The 23,909-nt window shown below is 38.5% G+C and overlaps 1 protein-coding gene across 3 annotated transcripts in view; it reads right to left on the bottom strand.

The window, feature by feature from the left end:
* The window catches only part of CadN2 (Cadherin-N2), a 471,986-nt gene that overhangs the window by 69,628 nt on the left and 378,449 nt on the right, over positions 1–23,909 (bottom strand). For all 3 annotated transcript variants that reach the window (XM_067767105.1, XM_067767107.1, XM_067767106.1), the window contains exon 3: positions 14,865–14,980. In XM_067767105.1, the coding sequence (XP_067623206.1) occupies positions 14,865–14,980 (116 nt within the window). The remainder of the gene's footprint in view (positions 1–14,864; positions 14,981–23,909) is intronic.

Raw genomic sequence — 23,909 nt, 5'->3', positions numbered from 1 at the left:
CTGCGAAAAGAGACGCATGGTTAAAATTTTTACTCAATACTCTCTTCGTGTAAGCCTTTACCGTAGCAGGTAGTTTGTCGTTGCTGTGAGGGCTTACCTGAACTCCATTGCGCCCCCTAAGAGGTTGAGCAGTTTAGAGGCCTGGATATATGCCGTTTTGCTTCATAGGAAGGCGGTGGGATGTTGGTGATCAAGAACTGACCACCCCCTAAAACGGACCATGCATAGTTGATGATTTACAGCTGCGCTCGCCTTGTCGGGAAGGTGGTTGTACGACCAAGATTAACTAAAAAACTTCAACATTTAGTGGAAAAATGTCGAAGTCTTTTCGCTGACAAAGACCTTGCTACAGGCAAATAAAAAATTTTACAACCGCATCGAAAAGAAGAAGCCCTGAGAGGCATGAGACAGCGATCAGCAGAAAAAGCACGGCAGAAGGAGGAGATCGAATGCCATAGTCATAGAAAGCCAGTTAGCCGGAATGGCAAGAACCACATCACACCATCCGCAAAGCACAGCGAAGTGGGAAGTCTAAGTATTGTAAAGCTATGTATCTCAAAAGCTGCAATGCAGAAACAGGATGAAAATAGTGAGATGAAACGTAGAGACCAAAAGGTTAATAAGCTTAAAGGAGGTAAGGATCAGACTTCAGCATACTCGGTGGTACTAAAGAGAGCTAGCGTTGAGACTCCGGTTGTCATTTAGAATAAGACAAACGAAGTAGCGAAGCAGTCCATCACTGTGACAATAGTAGATTTCAGAAACCTCAATGGGCAGATGTCTACCGAAAGGTGAAGATCCGTAGAAGGAGAGATAATTAATACCATGATCAAACTGAGCCAAATAAAGCGCTACAGATTAAGCATAATTTTAGGAAACCCCGATCTCTTACATAAAACTTAATATTTTTCATTTTTTTTTTATTGAAGAGGAAGGTAATACTGCAAGTTTAGAGCACCTTGCTTTAGAGAACCTGAAAATAGCGTTATAAAATATTTTTATTAAAATCTGCTAACGATAAACTAAGATCAACAGCTATAATATACGAATTGTGAGGGGGAATGGTGGTGTTCATTACAACCACAATTAAGAAAAAAAAAAAAATCGTACCCTCAAGATACAACGGAGCAATCACTCCAATCTTGAAGCATTTGTCTAGCAACAGGGATTTGGAAGTGTTTATTCGTTGCCATCTCCATTGTACAGGTTTACAAGTAGGACATGTGTGAGAAGGAAACAATTCCTTTCTCTTTCTAATACACTGCCGTTTGACACTTCGGTCAGTGTCAAACTAGCGTGGAACCCAGTGGAACCTGCGTGGAAAATCAGTTTGACACTACGAAGTGTCAAAATTATAGGGGTTGCTGTCATCGAAATTTTTTTGAACGAATTTAGTATCAAAATGTAAAGTATACCTATATGGGTCCTACAGAAAATTATACAAAGTATTCGATTGGGGTATCTGAGGACGCGTAGTTATGCCAGCATTAAGAATACAAACACGGGTGCTAAGTTTTTGACCCGTTCAAAAGTTCTCCGCGCAAAACAGTTTGAAACCGTGGTCGACTGCAATAACCCGTCCAAAAATGTGAAAAGAGGTATGAAAAGACGCGTTTTGTCCTGATATCAATAACCCAAAGGCGAAAACATGTTCGGGTTATGGAAACCGTGGCCTAAGCACGTCTATTAATGCCACCCTTGAAGGTTTTGGTCGTGTTTTAGCCATCGTCCCCGGTAATAAAATATCACAATTTGATAACTAAAATTGTCCAAACATATCGATTTTAAAGAGAGATGTAATTAAGTGCTCGTTTGAAAGTAAATAAAGGTATTTCTTTGTAATTTTACAATTAAATTTTTACGCAGTTTTCGTTAGCAGCTACTACACTTTTTTTGTGGACCTAAGAAGTACAACTGTGCCAAATAGCATCCATAAAAAAAAAATGAACAATAACAAGCATTTTGATCAGGTGAGTGTGGCTGTGTATGTGCGTAATGCTACATATCCTACTTGTAAACTTTTACAATGGCCATCTCGCAAACGACTGACGATGGAGAGTAAGAATATGTGTGAAGAATTGACCACTGCTCAATATCTAAATCGGCATGATCATGCCCTGTATGTTTGCTAACAAGCAATGTTCGCCGTTTTAAGCTGCAGACATTGGTGCGTTATCGGTAACCGTATTGGTAGCCTTATAACAGCTGATTCGACCAACCTTATGGGAATCAATGCAATCTATTATTGGTGCCGCTAAGGTCGTAACCGTATCGTAGACAATCAATTGGTTTTTGGTTTTCCGTCGTACTGATAAACAGCTGATTACGTTAGGGAGACGACTACAGCGATACGACAAACGGCACCAATTACTCCGCTTTTATTTGCGGGCACGGAAATGTTAAAAAAGTATTGCCGGGCGAGCATGATATTTTTTGGAAACATGTTACAAATAATATGAAAAGGTTGAACTTATCGGTAAAATTTGCTAGTTTGATAACTAGCTATTGTCAGCTCAAAGGCCGCTAATAAAAATTAGACACGATTGCGGAATGAGTCGCATACCTCTTTTTATTCAACCCATCGATTGATTCAAAACAGCAGGCATGCTTAACCAACGAACCGATATCATTTCGTTACGATAATTAACGTTAATAAACGAAACAAAGTCATTTCGTTTCGTTTATTAACGTTAAGAACGTCAAATTAACGAAATGATTTCGTTTCGTTTTCTGCCATATCAAAACGAAATCAAATCGTTTATGTTGCTTATTAATTTCAAACTATGCTGGCAAAGCTGATTGATGGCGGGTCATTAAAGGTAAAAGCATTAGCCAAGCTGATGGCAACTTTTCTCATGCATTTTGACAGTACGAACATTTCTCAGAGTATTTTTGACATTACCACCAACGAACTACACAAACAAATAACATGGAGTTTGTATGTGTATGTCCGCTCGCTGTTACCACCTTACGGCTTCACCATGGCTATAGCATTGCCAGCACAATTCAAACATAAAGTATCACGTTTTTGTTAACGTTTTTAACGTTAACGAAAGCTTTTCGTTTCGGTTAAAAACGAGATATAATTTATCTTGATAATTTCTTTATCGATAATATTTTGAAGTGTTTCAACGGAAACGGTGGAAATTTTTTGATAAACGATTAGCTTAACGTTAAGGTGCATCCCTGCAAAACAGGGAATACTTGCAAACTGCGTTGTTCAAATTTTTGAATATATCAATATATCGATATATCAAAAACTCATCAAAATTTCTAAGAGCGCGAAGAAAGAAGATTCTAGAAAAATTGAGGTTCAACTAAAGAATATGTAATGAGTCCAACCTCAAAACAAGTCTGCCTACGAACGAGATTTAAATTTAACTTTAAACGCAGCTGAAGAAAAGCCGTTCTGATCTACAGATTTTCCTTATATGGTTGATATTTATTTATTATACTCAGTTGAGCAGAGCTCACAGAGTATATTAAGTTTGATTGGATAACGGTTGGTTGTACAGGTATAAAGGAATCGAGATAGATATAGACTTCCATATATCAAAATCATCAGGATCGAAAAAAAATTTGATTGAGCCATGTCCGTCCGTCCGTCCGTCCGCCCGTTAACACGATAACTTGAGTAAATTTTGAGGTATCTTGATGAAATTTGGTATGTAGGTTCCAGAGAACTCATCTCAGATCGCTATTTAAAATGAACGATATCGGACTATAACCACGCCCACTTTTTCGATATCGAAAATTTTGAAAAACCGAAAAAGTGCAATTATTCATTACCAAAGACAGATAAAGCGATGAAATTTGGTAGGTGAGTTGAAATTATGACGCAGAATAGAAAATTATTTAAATTTTGGACAACGGGCGTGGCACCGCCCACTTTTAAAAGAAGGTAATTTAAAATTTTGCAAGCTGTAATTTGGCAGTCGTTGAAGATATCATGATGAAATTTGACAGGAACGTTACTACTATTACTATATGTACGTTTAATACAAATTTGCAAAATCGGAGAAGGACCACGCCCACTTTTAAAAAAAATTTTTTTAAAGTAAAATTTTAACAAAAAATTTAATATCTTTACAGTATATAAGTAAATTATGTCAACATTCGACCCCAGTAATGATATGGTGCAACCAAATACAAAAATAAAAGAAAATTTCAAAATGGGCGTGGCTCCGCCATTTTACATTTAATTTGTCTAGGATGCATTTAATGCCATAAGTCGAACAAAAATTTACCAATCCTTTTGAAATTTGGTAGGGGCATAGATTTTATGACGATAATTGTTTTCTATGAAAATGGGCGAAATAGGTTGACGCCACACCCAGTTTTTATACACAGTCGTCCGTCTGTCCTTCCGCATGGCCGTTAACACGATAACTAGAGCAAAAATTGACATATCTTTACTGAACTTAGTTCTCGTACTTATCTGAACGCACTTTATCTTGGTATAAAGAATGAACGAAATCCGACTATGACCACGCCCACTTTTTCGATATAGAAAATTACGAAAAATTAAAAAAAATGCCATAATTCTATACCAAATACGAAAAAAGGGATGAAACATGGTAATTGGATTGGTTTATTGACGCGAAATATAACTTTAGAAAAAACTTTGCAAAATGGGTGTGACACCTACCACACTAAGTAGAAGAAAATGAAAAAGTTCTGCGGGGCGAAATAAAAAACCCTTGAAATCTTGGCAGGTATTACACACATAAATAAGTTAGCGGTATCCAACAGATGATGTTCTGGGTCACCCTGGTCCACATTTTGGTCGATATCTAGAAAACGCCTTCACATATACAACTACCACCACTCCCTTTTAAAACTCTCATTAGTACCTTTAATTTGATACCCATATCGTACAAACTCATTCTATTGTAACCCCTGGTCCACCTTTATGGTGATATCTCGAAAAGGCGACCACCTATAGAACGAAGGCCCACTCCCTTTTAAAAATACTCATTAACACCCTTCATTTGATACCCATATCGTACAAATAAAGTCTAGAGTCACCCCTGGTCCACCTTTATTGCGATACCTCGAAAAGGCGTCCACCTATAGAACTAAGGCCCACTCCCTTTTAAAATACTCATTAACACCGTTCGTTTGATACCCATATTGTACAAACGTATTCTAGAGTCACCTCTGGTCCTCCTTTATGGCGATATCTCGAAAAGGCGACCACCTATAGAACTAAGGCCCACTCCCTCTTAAAATACTCATTAACACCTTTCGTTAGATACCCATATTGTACAAACGTATTCTAGAGTCACCCCTGGTCCACCTTTATGGCGATATCTCGAAGCGGCGTCCACCTATGGAACTAAGGATCACTCCCTTTTAAAATACTCATTAGCACCTTTTTTTTTGATACCCATATTGTACAAAAAAATTCTAGGGTCACCCCTGGTCCACCTTTATGGAGATATCTCGAAACGGCGTCCACCTATGGAACTAACGATTACTCCCTTTTAAAATACTCATTAATACCTTTCATTTCATACCAATATCGACAAACAAATTCTAGAGTCAACCCTGATCCACCTTTATGGCGATATCCCTAAATGGCGTCCACCTATAGAACTATGGCCCACTCCCTCATAAAATACTCTTTAATGCCTTTCATTTGATACACATGTTATACAAACACATTCCAGGGTTTCCCTCGGTTCATTTTCCTACATGGTTATTTTCCCTTATGTTGTCACCATAGCTCTCAACTGAGTATGTAATGTTCGGTTACACCCGAACTTAACCTTCCTTACTTGTTTTTTTTTTTTAACAACAAACCTACAGAATATATTTTTTATGAAATTTGTTGCGTGCTAAGACATCATTTCTGCACGACGTTCATTGTCACTATTCTATGGCATTTTGAAGAAAAAATTTTAATTTTTTTGGCATCTGAGTTGTGAATTGAATTTTAACGCATTCTGCAAAGCAGGCAATATTTTACATACATGCGTATGTAGTTATGTACGTTCGCCAACGTCTCCAGCGGTTTTACTCATGTTACGACGTTTGTACGTACGTTTGCGGTATAGCGTGCTGCCTTCCAGAATTTTGTGTATTCTCTTTCCGTGGTGTGCCATTTTCAATGCTGTTGTAATAATTTAACATGAAAATAAGGACTGGTACTTAGTATAGATTAGGATGTTTATGAAAAAAGTGGCATTTGTTACTTTCTAATTAAAATGCTAGGTGTGATATATCTCCGGAGAGACTTCAATTTGCGTCGTGCTTCTATCAATTTTTCCTACAAATCGAAGGGACGGGACCTATATGTTTTTAAGCCAGCTCCGAACGCCATCTGCACGGCAGATAATTTTTCACTATAGGGAGCACCCAGCCGTTGTGCATGCCTCCCGATTGCTATGTGGCCGGTCATAAGTCGAACCACCAGAGATGTGTCCCCCTTCCAAGAAGAAACAGAATTCGTGCTTCTCGCGACCGATTCAGGCAATACGAGCTTAGTATGGAGCAGGATTCAATATTGTTCCATCTCACACCCGCTTCCCTAAGGAAAATCCCTTTCTAAATGAGCTTACAGCTAGCTACGAAACGTAACGGATCTACCCCCTCTTGCAAGTTCGTCAGCCACCTCATTGCCCGGTATATACGAGTTTCCAGGCACCCATATCAGACTAAGAAAAATTTCCTCAGCGATCTCGTTAAGAGATTTGCGGCACTTCTCTAAGGTCTGGACTTACATGCGACCGATTCAAGAGCTTCTAGTGGAGCCTGGCTGTCAGAGTAACTACAAATTTTAGTTATAGCCATGAACAGCTTTTCTAAGGTGATCAACGTCCTAGTTAATAGCAGCCACCTCCACTTGAAAGACACTGCAATGCTCGGGTAGGCTTAAGGATAGATTCTCTCCTAATTGAGGTGCAAAGACACCGCTACCCACCTTGTTATCCAGTTTGGACCCATCAATAAACTGCTATAGTACAGGTCTGGCGGCTCTTTCAACCAAAAATCTTTATCCGGGCTAACAACATCGTACTTCAAGTCGGAAAAGACAGTCGGAGCCCAATAGCCCGAAGAAGGTGAATCCAGATTCTTAAGGATGGCTGCATGGCCATCCACATTGTCGGAAAAGGCCGTGCATAACGACCTAACTACTATACTTTTTAAAAGTTGCACACTTTTCAGCGCACTTGCTGGTTTTTTTTTTTAAATTTTTTTTTTAAGTGGGCGTGGCCCTTCTCCGATTTTGCTAATTTTTATTAAGCGTACATATAGTAATAGGAGTAACGTTCCTGCCAAATTTCATCATGATATCTTCAACGACTGTCAAATTACAGCTTGCAAAATTTTAAATTACCTTCTTTTAAAAGTGGGCGGTGCAACGCCCATTGTCCAAAATTTTACTAGTTATCTATTCTGCGTCATAAGTTCACCTCATCTACCAAGTTTCGTCGCTTTATCTGTCTTTTGTAATGAATTATCACACTTTTTCGGTTTTTCGAAATTTTCGATATCGAAAAAGTGGGCGTGGTTATAGTCCGATATCGTTCATTTTAAATAGCGATCTGAGATGAGTGCTCAGGAACCTACACACCAAATTTCATCAAGATACCTCACAATTTACTCAAGTTATCGTGTTAACGGACGGACGGACGGACGGACATGGCTCAATCAAATTTTTTTTCGATCCTGATTATTTTGATAAATGGAAGCCTATATCTATCTCGATTCCTTTACCGTTATCCAATCAAATTTAATATACTCTGTGAGCTCTGCTCAACTGAGTATAAAAATAAAAGAAAATTTCAAAATGGGCGTGGCTCCGCCCTTTTTCATTTAGTTTGTCTAGCATACTTTTAATGCCATAAGTCGAACAAAAAATTACCAATCCTTCTGAAATTTGGTACTGGCATAGATTCTATGACGGTAAGTGTTTTCTGTGAAAATGGGCGAAATCGGTTGAAGCCATGCCCAGTTTTTATACACAGCCGACCGTCTGTCCTTCCCTTCGGTCGTTAACACGATAACTTGAGCAATAACCGATATATCTTTACTAAACTTAGTCCACGTACTTATATGAACTCACTTTATCTTGGTACAAAAAATGGTCGAAATCCGACTATAATCGCGCCCACTTTTCGAAATCGAAAATTCCGAAAAATGAAAAAAATGCCATAATTCTATACCAAATACGAAAAAGGGATGAAACATGGTAATTTGATTCGTTTGTGGCACAAAAAATAACTTAAAAAAAACTTTGTAAAATAGGTATGACACCTACCATATTAAGTAGAAGAAAATTAAAAGTTCTGCAAGGCGAAATCAAAAGCCCTTGGACTCTTGGCAGGAATACTGTTCGTGGTATAGCTTATATAAATAAATTAGCGGTACCCGACAGATGATATTCTGGGTCACCCTGGTCCACATTTTGGTCGATATCTCGAAAACGCCTTCACATATACAACTAAGGCCACTCCCTCATTAATACCTTTAATTTGATACCCATATCGTACAAACACATTATAGAGTCACCCCATGGTCCACCTTTATGGCGTTATCTCGAAAAGGCGTTCACCTATAGAACTAAGGCCTTCTCCCCTTTAAAATACTCTTTAATACCTTCTATTTGATACCAATGTTATATAGACACATTCCAGGGTTACCCTAGGTTCATTTTCCTACATGGTGATTTTCCCTTATTTTGTCTCCAAAGCTCTCAGCTGAGATGTAATGTTTGGTTACACCCGAACTTAGCCTTCCTTACTTGTTTTTATTAAAACTTGAAAATATATAATGCTCAAAATACCCAGTTTGATACGAACACCTCAGAACTGAGCTGGGAAGCATTAACAGATTCACTCTCACAAAGTGTTACAAAATTACAGGTGCACTATGACAATTCCGTGCCGATACTGCCCAGAATATTATTAACGTTTTCCTACATCCGGGAGCCCTTGGCAGACGCGCATGGGAGAAATCCCCATCTACGTAGGTTTCGAGATATTCCTTGTAGACTTAAAATTTGGGTATAAATTTACAATAAATAAGTATCAGAGTTTTGACACATTTCTTAGAGCGATACAAATTTATACATAATTTCAGATTCAAATCTTTCCACTTCAAACTTGTATGTATGTAGGTATGTATATTAGGGTGGTTTTAAAAAATCGATGTCGGATTTTTTTTGGGGGGACCCCCTTAAAATGTTTCATTCTCCTAGATTTTAATATTGCTAAAGTTTGAACACAATTGGAAGATGTTAAACCGTGCCACTGGGTACTCATAATTTTGAAAATCTCGATTTTTTGGCAGTTTGGCGACTTCGGCGAACCATATCTCTGGAACGGCTAAAGCTATTTGCCCGTGTCATACATCAAATTAAAGGCGATACTATCTTTCTGGAGCACTTCTCATTTTCTTCTGCTTTATTTGTTAAGATTTTTGTCGCCATTTGGCTCTTTACGCTGTTTTGCACTGTCGGGTCAAACAATGCCAGGACAATAGGTTCAGGACTAAGACACCACAGGTAATTTATCATTTTGTTAATTCCTTTTTCTGATATTTCTTTGCTTTCGTATTTAAATAGATTTTCAATGAGGTCTATGTCTTGTTTTGGTGCTAAACAGGCTCTGGGGGCGTTAAACCAGGCTTTACAGTGGCCCCAGTGGCACGGGTTAACATCTTCTAATTGTGCTCAAAATTTGCCAATCTTAAAATCTAAAAAAATGAAACATTTTAGCGGGGTGCCAAAAAAAAATCTGATATTTTTTTGTTTTAACCTATGAGATACAACAACTCTAATGTGTATATCTTAAAGATAAAAAATTTCAGTTTTATGCCTTAAATGTCTATTGAGAAAAATTATCAAAATGGATCCTAAACCAAAAATTAAAACTTAAATGAGGTATCTAAACAAGCTTCAACTTTTTTTACCCTATGAGGTAAAACCAGCCTAATGTATATATTTGTTTCTTTGCCTCATACACACAGACGAGTGCATAGCCAGATTGTGCAGTCAACTAAGAATATGTTTACACTGCGATGAGGGACAAAGTGAAAGTTGTTGCTGTAGTGATGGCAAAACAAGTTCGTTGCCTTATTTACAACTATTTACGCATGATTTCTTAGTGGGTTGTGGCCTGATTCGCCAAGGATATGAGTGTATGACTTGTACAGCGTCAACATCATTAAAAATATTGTTGTCCCTCATGCGTGTCAGAGCGCTCATGCATAACGGCCATAAATACTGTTGGGGAATATGGATACGAGCTAATTTTGAATTGAAAAATTCTCATATTTATCGAAAAATTTAACCTTTTCCCAAAATTAAAGGCAGGATATCTGGTTTTAGTTCGGAAATTAGTTTATAAAAACCACATATTTTTAGGTTAAAAATTCCATTATACATATGTCCGAATTTGATGACTTGCTTAATAACAAACTATTTTTCTCAAAGAGGAGATTAAGAACTCGAGTAAAATCTATATATGTATATAAAAGAATGTGGTTTTAGTTACACTATTTATAACTCAAGAACGGATGAACCGATTTGGTTGAAAATTGTTTGAGAGGTAGCTTAGAAATAGGAGACGGACATAGGATACCTCTTATCCCGTTCTGGGTAGGGTCTTGAGATCAAAACGTGGACCTGGGTAATCCTGGGATGTGTTTGTACAATATGGGTATCATATGGAAGCTGTTTATGGGTGCTTTAGTGCAGGGTAATTTTCATACTTATTTGTGACTAGCAACTCGAGATATAGGCCAAAACGTGGATAAGGGTAGCACTGGGATGTGTTTTTACATTATAATGATCAAATTGAAGCTGTTGGTGTGTGCAGTACAAAGTAATTTTTATACCGTTGGGTGACTAGGGCTCTAGGCCAAAACGTGGACCCGGATTCCCCTAGAATGTGTGTGTAATATGGATATCAAATAAAAGCTGTTGGTGAGAACTTTAAAGTAATTTTCACTGTGATATTCGATTTAGTCGCATCAACCTGCAAAACTGAAGCCGAAATAAAGACATGAAATAATAATACCCACATACCTATTCACATACGTCCTATTCGATATATTGCCTGAAATGTGGTATATAAATTAGCCCGTATTAGTATTTACGATCCTTTTTTTCCGGGAAGTAGACCAGAGTCGGACTGGGACTGGTATTAAGACTAGGTCTGGAACTGAGGCTCGGAGTGGGACTGGGACTCGGAATAGGACTAGAACAAAATACATACCACCCTCTGGGACTGGCAATAAGGGACGAAGAAGAATGAGAAGAATTTGAGAGAAGAGAAAAGAGGGAAGGAGAAGGAGACTGAGAAAGAGATAGAGTGAGACGAAGATAGAGATAGATGAAGCGCAAAACATGGAGGGAGAAGTGAATAAAAGGATTAAGAAAAAGTGAAGTGGAGCGGAGGGCAGAGTTAGACAGAAAAAGCTTATTAAAATGTATGCAGATGCTTAGATCAAATTTAGAGCAGAACAACGTCTGCCGGGTCTGCTAGTGCTTAATAAGACAATTTAATCATGCCCATACTAGGGTGATTGACTCAACATTTTTAAACGTGCTTTAAATGTTATTTTATTAAAGGAGAACGTGCTTTCCGCAAGGTTATTGAATTTGCGTATGCTCGTTTCATAGCAGCTGGAAGAAATCCGGGGATCCGACAACACTTTTCAATGGAGGCGGCAAATTTAGCAAGATAGGGTGACCTTTTACAACTGCGCATCAGATAGATGAAAAAAAACAAGCAGGAGAAAAGGGAGGAACATCTAAAGAACTGTAACAGCTCCGCCGGTGTAGTTAAACTTTTGTAAACAGTAAAGCTTCTCTTAGACCTGAAAAAGCACAACGACAAAATATCTATCACCTTCGGCAGTAAAGAGCTACCGGATCTAAACAGCAGGCCAACAGATGTGCTTATAATCATAAACACAGAGTGTCTCCTGTTACATCACCTCCAAACAGGTTCAAGAAGCCTTTGAACTTGCTAAAGTGAAAGGCCTGCTAATAAGCTCTGGCTATGAGCGATTAAAATACTCTAACGAATTTAGTGCAATTCAGCTTATTTTCAACCTTCTACTAACGTTCGAATCACTAAACTGTTGAATAAATAACTCCACTATTCAATAATGCAAAATGGCCTTTATTAAGGTACATTACAATAACACTTCTACTTCTCAACAGATAGGGTGCTTAAATCAAACTGATTCCTCATGCACCAGCTGATGCTACTTTTATGCTCTTTGGTTTCCTCGTTGACATATTTCTAGGCGTTTCTATTTCTAGAATTTGCTACTTGTTTACCAGTTATAAAATTACCAGCTATAACTACAGATGCACGTTATAGCTTCTCATATGCGCGTGTATACGTGAGTGATACTTCCACAGATGATTGCCTACTTTTGGGAGTATCTCATATAATTGCTTGTGTTTCTGCGTTGCTCTCCGCTGCTTGTATGGACATATGTATAGACATAATGATTGATTTGTTGATGTGCATACAAGCCACTGCTTAGTATTGGCTTAGAGATGATAGTATCCCTTAGTGTTGCTAATATTCGTCACAATATAGTCTCTGTCCACTTTCATTATCCCTGAAAAATATGAAAATGGCGAGGGTGGTACTGCTACTAAAGCCTGAGAAACTAGCTAACATAGGAAGTCATCTTGAAGTCATCCTGCCCCCTGTGTTCAGCGAAAAACTGAAACTCTCCAATCATCAGCATAGTTTCCATAAACTACACAGCATCACCACCGCACAAAAGTGCCACCAACGCACAAATAAACAGTATGCTTGACTTATCGAAAGCTTTTGGCATAGTCAATCACGGCACGCTACTGCAAGACTTCAAAGGATTCACCTTTCCGTCCAGTCTAAAAAGGTGGACTGCAAATTATCTGTGTGGTCGGCAGGTATAAGTGCAGTTCAAGAACGTAACATCAAAATTAAACAAGGGTTGTCATAAGGGTTGTGGTGTGGTATCCTCACTTTTGTTTAACCTCTACATATCGAAGACCCCTTCTCCACCAGAAGAATGTACCGCCGATGAACACACGATAACGACAGGTCCTGGCGTACCAATGATAAGCTATGCTATAAAATTAACGACTATCTTTGTAGTTTATCCATTTTGTTCACGCGAAATCTCGAACTGTCACTAACCGGATCCTCGGCGACCTTATTAGCAACGTGGGAAAAGCAAGTGATGACCATATTGAACATCCACGTCGATGAAATTAGGCTACCGACTGTCCTACACCCAGAAGAACTGAGCGTGACGTTCAATCAGGATCTACGAGCATGCACCCGCAATTTTACCAAAAGCCCAGAGCCGTAAAACGTACTCAAGCTTCTTTCCAGCAGCACTTGGGACAAAGGAAAAGAAGCACACTGAAAGAAACTGCAGGCCTGTCAAAATACAGCACTCAGAACTGTCAAGGGATGTCTTCGTATGTCTGCAGAACATCACCCACACTGTGAAGTAAAAACAATCCCCATGAAGGTAGAATTGAAATGCTGAACAAACAATTTATGCTGAATACCCAGAGACCTGGACATCCCAGCAAACATCTGATTGACGAGGCACTGTCTATCAGGAACTAAGGAAGTCATCTCTGTTTCCACTATGAAGAAATCCGCCACTGAAGAAGTCAGCCGTATGAAGACAAGGAGCATCCAGGAAAAAATTGTTGGTGAACCCCGTTATCAAAGGCAAACAACCTGAACTCGCGGTTGGGGAGAGAAACCGCCCCAGGGAAACGCCCGTTATACTTGTTCAACTTCAATCTGAATATTGTAATAGGTTAAACTCTTACTTAAACAGAATCAACCCCACATGATACCAACCATGTTTGCAAGTACAATGTGGAACCAATGCCTCTAACACCCTTATCTTGGTCTTTCTGTTGACGCTCATGCTTTATGCGCGTAAAAAGTGGACTATGTCAAAGCCAAACATAGCTCGTTGGTCAGGCAAGCAAATGCCTTCCTCTGGTCCAGAGAATAATGCCTAAATTGTTTTTGAAAGCTGATCTAGAAAAATATTCGCATAATCAAGCACTATAATTGCCAGTGACCTGAGTAGACTTTTCGCATTTTTTCTTGAGTAGGACATATTCATAATCTTAAAAACGCCCTTGCAAACCCTTAAAATCCCTTTGCTTATTTATTTAACTGTTTACTGTAAACAGTTTGTGTAAATTTAAATAAACACAAATACGCATGAGCACTCATCTCAGATTACTATTTAAAATGAACGATATCGGACTATAACCACGCCCATTTTTTCGATATCAAAAATTTCGAAAAACCGAAAAAATGCGTTAATTCATTGCCAAAGATGGATAAAGCGATGAAACTTGGTAGGCGGGTTGACCTTATGACGCAGAATAGAAAATTAGTAAAATGTTGGACACTGGGCGTGGCACCGCCCACTTTTAAAAGAAGGTAATTTAGAAATTTTGCAAGCTGTAATTTGGCAGTCGTTGAAGATATCTTGATGAAATTTGGCAGGAACGTTACTCCTATTACTATATATGTGCTAAATAAAAATTAGAAAAATCGGATGAAGAACGCGCCCACTTTAAAAAAAATTTTTTTTTTAAAAGTCAAATTTTAACAAAAATTTTTATATCTTTACTGTATATAAGTAAATTATGTCCACATTCAACTCCAGTAATGATATAATATATTCATAATCTTAAAAACGCCCTTGCAAACCCTTAAAATCCCTTTGCTTATTTATTTAACTGTTTACTGTAAACAGTTTGTGTAAATTTAAATAAACACAAATACGCACGAATAAATTCACAATTAAGTAACACAACAATATTCTCGTTACTTTTATTTAGTTCTTATGCAAGTACTTACCCTTGGTCTGGTTTCATAGTCGAGTGGACTGGCAACAAAAATTGTGCCAGTCGTATTTTGTACGCCGAAAGCATTGCCTATGTTACCGCTTGTGATCTGGTATCGAATATTCGACGCTGTAAGAAGAAAGGAGAATGAAATAATTGTTGGTCAGTTGACTACTTAATGAAATGATATATCGAAAGAAATGAAACTAGTAAAATCAACAAATAGTAAAATTATGGTTGATTCAACCCAGTTTTTGTAAAGAGAACAAATTTGTTAAGTCGTTTCATCTCAAGTTAACAATATTCTGAAAAATGGCAGATTCTCAATCAATCTAACTTAGCTGTTTATTAAAAGAACTTGATTTCATTAGTCATTTCAACATCGAATAACTGCATATGTTATGAAAATACAAAAGAGAAATAGTTTTCATTGGTCTTCTTAGGATGGCATTAACAATTGTTTGTGAACAGTTCAGATCACCTTTGTGTGATGGTAGCGTGCTGCGCCTACCTAGTATTGTTCCGATACGAACAACTACGAGTATATACTCAAGTACCAGGTATTTCCCGTAGTCGATTACCTCTTCAAAGTAATTTGCCAGGTATTGGGTACATGGGCACAGTGTCGGGTATTGATTATTTATGTCGAACGATGCCTCCGGTGTTTTTATAAATTTTGTTCCGCTAAATTTTGCAATTTCGAGTTCTGATAAAAAAGTACCCCAATAATAATACTGCGTTTAATTCTCGCATAGAAGTTGCCATCATTATCTGCGCTTAATCCCGTAGGCAGTTTAGGGCGTTGCGTAAAAAAATGTTAACTGTTCTGTGCTTCCAAATATGGGTGCCGATAGGAATACGTTCTGAGCCCGCGTTTCACCGACTGTACTCCAAATCTTTCCGAGACGGGTTCTCTCGAATGCTCCAAAGACCATCTCATCATCTCTCGACACCATTCATGATTCCATGCATCACGACAAGCACGATGAGAAAATTATGAAGCGTGATTTTTGCGCTTCGAGAGATTATGAAATGGATGTATGTGTGTCTGTATTTTATAGGCGTCCAAAGTACCAAACCGATATTCACAAAATTTTCAGCGTATATTCACGTGGTCACCCTGTACCTTTCTGGATATATAAACAGTGGGCGGTACCACGCCCACATCCAATATAAATGTCATTTTGTCCAAAATCCGAGTCTATTTGCCTCAAATCATTGATAGTTGGGTATATGTACCCTATATATTAATCCGTATAAAATTTCGGAAAACGGTACCACGCCCACATATATGGGTATGTTTTTGTGAAATTTTTATCTATTTTAAGCCTAGAAGATGAACGCACAAAAGCACGGTATTACAATATACATATATTTTGCAAAGAAATGAAAGAGCAAGTATTTTCCCTATTATTAATAAACATAAATGTGTGTGTGTGTGGAAGCTGTGACCAAAAGTACTCAACCAATATTGAAAAGTTCACAGTAGGTTCACGTGGTCACCCGTTACTTTAGGTTAGATTAGGTTAGGTTAAGAGGGTGTGCGTGGGTATTACCCACACTTTCACTCGGAGAAATTTTTGTCCATTGTGAGTGCCCTCAGTAAGTGCAGGGTGGCGTCGCACATTCGTGTAACCCCATTACCTCCTAGTGGTCCTCTACGACCCACTTGCTTGGCTGATGAAGAGACGCTGGATGCAAGAAGAGACGTCCGCCTTCCCAACCTCTGCCAGGCTGTCGAAGAACCGTGAGCCCAGATATCTGATCCTTCTTTTCGGGCTATATCAAATTTTGAAAAAAGTGAGTGGTGCCATCCCCTATTAGGAAATATTTAAATTCGTTTATCTCCGTACAAATAGAAAATCCAATAATAAATTTATAAAAAAATTAAGTGGTATAGGTAGAGGGAGTAGAAATGAAATTCAAAGTAGAAGCAAGAGTGAAAGTAAAGCAAAGAATCAGTGAGAGTGAACCAAAAAATATAAACACGCTATATTTACTGTTATTAGTATATTTATTCCGTATATGAGGTTATTTAGGTAGGAGAGATAGAAGGAGTGAAAATAGTAGTGAGGGTGGGAGTGAAAATGGGAATGAAGGGCGGAGTGGAAGTGAAATAAAAATGTAAACACACTTATGTAATTATCTTAAGGGGGTATACAATATTAGATATATAAATTCTATATATGAGGGTATTCAGGTGGAAGAGGTAGACGGCGTGGAAGTGAAAGCACGAGTGATAGGGCGAAAATTCATCTAACTCGAAGTGCGAGTGAAACAAAAATATTTAAATATGTAATATCTCCCTATTAATATGAAAGGGTATGCAATATTTGGTATGCATGTAGATTCTATATTAAAGTTAGGTTAGGTTAGGGTGGCTGCCCGAGGGCACACTTAGGCCAGTAGTATTAGGCCCGTTGTTATACCACGAAAAACACCATTACCTTTCCTTTTCGAACCATTTTGAGGACCTGATGAAAGCTACCAAGTCCCTGACGTCATGCTCCACAACCTGGTTCAGATTATCAAGAAATGGAGCTCCCAGAAAGCTCTACCGTGCTCCGCTTAGTGCTGGGCAGTTGCAAATGAGGTGAACCACCGCTTGACGGTAGATGTGCTCTTTTAGCATTAGCTTGCATGTGGACAGGGGCATACCTAAGCGTTCTTGTCCAGGAAGAACCTGCCTGGTTGTACCCTGCCTAGCGAGTTCATCTGTAATGCAGTTTCCCTCGATATCCCTATGTCCAGGGACCCATGTGAGGTGCACACGGTTCTGTTGAGCCATCTCTTGAAGAGATCGGCGACAGTTTAGTGCTAGTTCAGAATTGAACGAGTGGGAGCCAAGAGATTTTATGGCAGCTTAGCTGTAGCTGAAGATAAAAATTTCTTTGCCGACCTTGTATGTCCCTATCCTAGCTGCGGCTTCCATTATGGCTGCACCTTCTGCCTGGAATACACTGCAGTTGTCGGGTAGTTTGAATGAGAGCTGGAAGTCAAGGTCCCTTGAGTATACTCCACCTGCAACTCTACCGTTTAGCTTGGAGCCGCCCATGTATATGGAAATGCTGCTGCCCATATCAAGGCACTTATCCGACTCCGTCCAGGCATCCCTGCTGGGGATGTTTATCTTAAAGTTGGTTTCCGCAACTGTTGTAGTCGCACAGCGAACCGTGCTAGGAGGAAGAAAACTGTATTTGTTAGTATACTTGAGTGTCCTGTGGTCTTGTTGTGCCAACACGACAAATCCTTTAGACGCAGGGCTGACGTTGCCGCTGCTCGATGACCAGCTAGATCCAATAGAAGGATGTCAAGAATGACCTGAAGAGCTTTGCTAGGCGTTGTTCTTAGAGCCCCGCTTATGCTTATCATGCTGGATCTGAGGACTTTACCCAACAAGTTTAGGTTTGACGCCTTCCTCAAGGCTGGCCACCATACGACTATCCCATACAGATTCTATATTAGGCGTGTTTTTTTTACACGCGTATACGTTTCGTTTGCGCGTGAAAAAAAAAAAATCGCCTATCCTCACTTAGATAATGCTTAGGAAACCCATCTATCGGCTGTGGTTAAACAACTAGCTACAGCACAGGGTGTACCGAAAAGCGAAGACACAACCCTCTGTTGTATTTCTGTATATAACATATAGCTGAATCAGTTGTGATAAATAGTGGACGCGCATAGAATACATAGAATTAGTGCATAGGGTGAAAGATAGACACATATTTCAGTTACATCTGAGTATAATGCGTGTTGAAATTTAGTAGTACTAATTTTATGCGTAGCAATTTCAGAGGTGTATTTAACGTTTGTCGCTTAGCAGTCAGGAAGGAAGTCCACTTTCCAAATATAGGGCAGAACAACGTCTACGGGTACGCAGTGTTAAATATGAAATAAGTAAAACCAAACCGTAGATTTTGAAGCACGATGAAATCTAGTTACTATCGCACTAGAACCAATTTAGTACTTCAAATCTAGTTCAGAACCAGAAATTTGTATCACTCGTTACAGACTCTCTTTAGGGACGCTTTTCGTGAAAAACAAAAATAACAAGTAAGGAAGGTTAAGTTCGGGTGTAACCGAACATTACATACTCAGTTGAGAGTTATGGTGACAACATAAGGGAAAATAACCATGTAGGAAAATGAACCGAGGGAAACCCTGGAATGTGTTTGTATGACATGTGTATCAAATGAAAGGCATTAAAGAGTATTTTATGAGGGAGTGGGCCATAGTTCTATAGGTGGACGCCATTTAGGGATATAGCCATAAAGGTGGATCAGGGTTGACTCTAGAATGCGTTTGTACGATATGGGTATCAAATGAAAGGTATTAATGAGTATTTTAAAAGGGCGTGGACCTAAGTTCTATAGATGGACGCCTTTTCGAGATATCGCCGTAAAGATGGACCAGGGGTGACTCTAGAATGCGTTTGTACGATATGGGTATCAAATGAAAGGTGTTAATGAGCATTTTAAAAGGGAGTAATCCTTAGTTCCATAGGTGGACGCCGTTTCGAGATATCGCCATAAAGGTGGACCAGGGGTGACCCTAGAATTTGTTTGCACAATATGGGCATCAAACGAAAGGTGTTAGTGAGTATTTTAAAAGGGAGTGAGCCTTAGTTCTTTAGGTGGACGCCGTTTCGAGATATCGCCATAAAGGTGGGCCAGGGGTGACTCTAGAATTCGTTTGTGCAATATGGGTATCAAACGAAAGGAGTTAATGAGTATTTTAAAAGGGAGTGGGCCTTAGTTCTATAGGTGGACGCATTTTCGAGGTATCGCAATAAAGGTGGACCAGGGGTGACTCTAGACTTTGTTTGTACGATATGGGTATCAAATGAAAGGTGTTAGTGAGTATTTTAAAAGGGAGTGAGCCTTAGTTCTATAGGTGGACGCCGTTTCGAGATATCGCCATAAAGGTGGACCAGGGGTGACCCTAGAATTTGTTTGCACAATATGGGCATCAAACGAAAGGTGTTAGTGAGTATTTTAAAAGGGAGTGAGCCTTAGTTCTATAGGTGGACGCCGTTTCGAGATATCGCCATAAAGGTGGGCCAGGGGTGACTCTAGAATTCGTTTGTGCAATATGGGTATCAAACGAAAGGAGTTAATGAGTATTTTAAAAGGGAGTGGGCCTTAGTTCTATAGGTGGACGCATTTTCGAGGTATCGCAATAAAGGTGGACCAGGGGTGACCCTAGAATTTGTTTGCACAATATGCGCATCAAACGAAAGGTGTTAGTGAGTATTTTAAAAGGGAGTGAGCCTTAGTTCTATAGGTGGACGCCGTTTCGAGATATCGCTAAAAAGGTGGACCAGGGGTGACCCTAGAATTTGTTTGCACAATATGGGCATCAAACGAAAGGAGTTAATGAGTATTTTAAAAGGGAGTGGGCCTTAGTTCTATAGGTGGACGCATTTTCGAGGTATCGCAATAAAGGTGGACTAGGGGTGACTCTAGACTTTGTTTGTACGAGTGGGTATCAAATGAAAGGTGTTAATGAGTATTTTTAAAAGGGAGTGGGCCTTCGTTTTATAGGTGTTCGCCTTTTCGAGATATCGCCATAAAGGTGGACCAGGGGTGACTTTAGAATTTGTTTGTATGATATGGGTATCAAATGAAAGGTGTTAATGATTATTTTAAAAGGGCGTGGGGCTTAGTTCTATAGGTGGACCCCTTTTCGAGATATCGCGATAAAGGTGGACCAGGGGTGACTCTAGAATTCGTTTGTGCAATATGGGTATCAAACGAAAGGAATTAATGAGTATTTTAAGAGGGAGTGAGCCTTAGTTCTATAGGTGGACGCCTTTTCGAGATATCGCCATAAAGATGGACCAGGTGAAAAAAGGTGTTAATGAGTATTTTAAAAGGGAGTAATCCTTAGTTCCATAGGTGGACGCCGTTTCGAGATATCGCCATAAAGGTGGGCCAGGGGTGACTCTAGAATTCGTTTGTGCAATATGGGTATCAAACGAAAGGAGTTAATTAGTATTTTAAGAGGGAGTGGGCCTTTCTGGACCAGGGGTGACTCTAGATTTTGTTTGTACGATATGGGTATCAAATGAAAGGTGTTAATGAGTATTTTTAAAAGGGAGTGGGCTTTATTCTATAGGTCTTCGCCTTTTCGAAATATCGCCATAAAGGTGGACCAGGGGTGACTCTAGAATGAGTTTGTACGATATGGGTATCAAATTAAAGGTATTAATGAGAGTTTTAAAAGGGAGTGGTGGTAGTTGTATATGTGAAGGCGTTTTCCAAATATGGACCAAAATGTGGACCAGGGTGACCCAGAACGTCATCTGTTGGATACCGCTAATTTCTTTATATATGTAATACCTGCCAAGATTTTAAGGGTTTTTTATTTCGCCCTGCAGAACTTTTTCATTTTCTTCTACTTAATATGGTAGGTGTCACAACCATTTTATAAAGTTTTTTCTAAAGTTATATTTCGCGTCAATAAAACAATCCAATTACCTTAACATATTTCATCCCTTTTTTCGTATTTGGTATAGAATTATGGCATTTTTTTCATTTTTCGTAATTTTCGATATCGAAAAAGTGGGCGTGGTCATAGTCGGATTTCGTTCATTTTTCATACCAAGATAAATTGAGTTCAGATAAGTACGTGAACTGAGTTTAGTAAAGATATATCGTTTTTTGCTCAAGTTATCGTGTTAACGGCCATGCGGAAGGACAGACGGACGACTGTGTATAAAAACTGGGCGTGACATCAACCGATTTCGCCCATTTTCACAGAAAACAGTTAATGCCATAAAGTCTATGCCCCTACCAAATTTCAAAAGGATTGGTTAATTTTTGTTCGACTTATGGCGTTAAAAGTATCCTAGACAAATTAAATGAAAAAGGGCGGAGCCACGCCCATTTTTAAATTTTCTTTTATTTTTGTATTTTGTTGCACCATATCATTACTGGAGTTGAATCTTGACATAATTTACTTATATACTGTAAAGATATTAAATTTTTTGTTAAAATTTTACTTTAAAAAAATTTTTTTTTTTAAAAGTGGGCGTGGTCCTTCTCCGATTTTGCTAATTTTTAATAAGCGTACATATGGTAATAAGAGTAACGCTCCTGCCAAATTTCATCATGATATCTTCAACGACTGCCAAATTACAGCTTGCAAAAGTTTTAAATTACCTTCTTTTAAAAGTGGGCGGTGCCACGCCCATTGTCCAAAATTTTACTAATTTTCTATTTTGCGTCATAAGTTCAACTCATCTACCAAGTTTCGTCGATTTATCGGTCTTTTGTAATGAATTATCGCACTTTTTCGGTTTTTCGAAATTTTCGATATCGAAAAAGTGGGCGTGGTTATAGTCCGATATCGTTCATTTTAAATAGCGATCTGAGATGAGTGCTCAGGAACCTACATACCAAATTTCATCAAGATACCTCAAAATTTACTCAAGTTATCGTGTTAACGGACGGACGGACGGACGGACGGACGGACGGACGGACGGACATGGCTCAATCAAATTTTTTTTCGATCCTGATTATTTTGATATATGGAAGTCTATATCTATCTCGATTCCTTTATATATGTACAACCAACCGTTATCCAATCAAACTTAATATACTCTGTGAGCTCTGCTCAACTGAGTATAAAAATAGGAACTAATATAAATTTTGTTATGATATGCAAAAAGTGTTGACAAGATAACAAAGCAGGCATCAAGTGTTAAACACTTTTAACGAAAGGATGGCAGTCAAGCGCGAAAATATTCTAATGTGGGCGAAATTTGACGAGTGTGTTAATGTGCACGTGAGACAACAAGCTAAGGACCTCAACCAAACATATAACAACTTAGTCATTAAATGATAGAATGTAGGATTTTTAAAACGTATACCGATATAATCTCAATGACGAGCAGAGTTAATTTATTCATGTTATTGTGTCTGCTCGCGAACACCAACGGATGTTTATTGTCAAAGCTTAAGATATAAAAGGGAAATAAAAAGTGTAAAGCATTTCTTGCGGATGCTCACGTATGGAATGCCTAAATAGCGGCGCTTAGGCCCGTTGAAAAGCGGGACATTTTGTGCTAGAGTAGGCTCTTGAATATATTTAAAGGAGTAAGGGCTCCAAGTTTTCCTGCCGGCTTAGCTGTATCTAACCTTACCATTAATACGTTTTAGTATTATAACTACATCTTCACTGTGATTGAATTTTCAAAGCAAAAAGCCATATAAATCAAAGTTTTCTTTTATGGCGAGAATGGACAGTCCGCTTATTTATTTATAGTCACTGAAGGCTGTTCGCTCCGCAAAGCCCTGCTCTTGCAATATCTTTAGATCATCCAGTAATAGATTTGTTTTTCTTGTTTGATGATTCTTGCGCCCCAGGGTATTAAGTTTCGACCTCCGGTATGATTGACGAGTATATTACTCCAATACACAACCATAAGCTCAGATTTAAAAAATTATTACGAACAAATAAATTCACCATCCTTTGAGGTAATAATTTAAGCATATTAATTTATGGATGGATGTATCGTTTATTACTCTTACTTGAAAAAGTCTTTTGAAGAAAATTTGTATATGCATTTTTATAACTGGTATAAATGTTATTGCTAAAAATTAAGCATAGTATAATTTCAAAGGTTATAGCTAATAATTCGTCTTTAGATAGGTCTGGTAAACAAATATTTTAATTCTCCTTTCTTTGTTTTATGTCAATATATTATCGTATTGCTTGAAAATTATAAATTGTTTATAAGCATCTACGATATATAACGAATGTATGTATTCATTCTAGAGATGTTACGGAATATTGATTCAGTTACAGAAACGTTAGAGCCGATTCACATACACTAAAAGAGCCCACAGTGTTACCAGAAATTTTCCCAATGACCAATCCTATAAAATAACTCCGTCCTCTCGACGAATGCTAGAAGCTTCATACGATCTATGCTATTTGCTGCTTATAGATCGTGTTCTCTTCCAACCCGTATTTTCTACATCTGCTATCACTGACAAGGCCGTTTTTAAAAGCGTGTGTGACAGAAGGCAGTGTCCAGTCAGAATTCCCTAGC

This window comes from Eurosta solidaginis, chromosome 2, assembly GCF_040869045.1.
Source record: "Eurosta solidaginis isolate ZX-2024a chromosome 2, ASM4086904v1, whole genome shotgun sequence".
NCBI lineage: Eukaryota > Metazoa > Arthropoda > Insecta > Diptera > Tephritidae > Eurosta > Eurosta solidaginis.
Note: the sequence above shows the minus strand (reverse complement) of the source record. Positions and strands in the feature narration are given on the sequence as shown.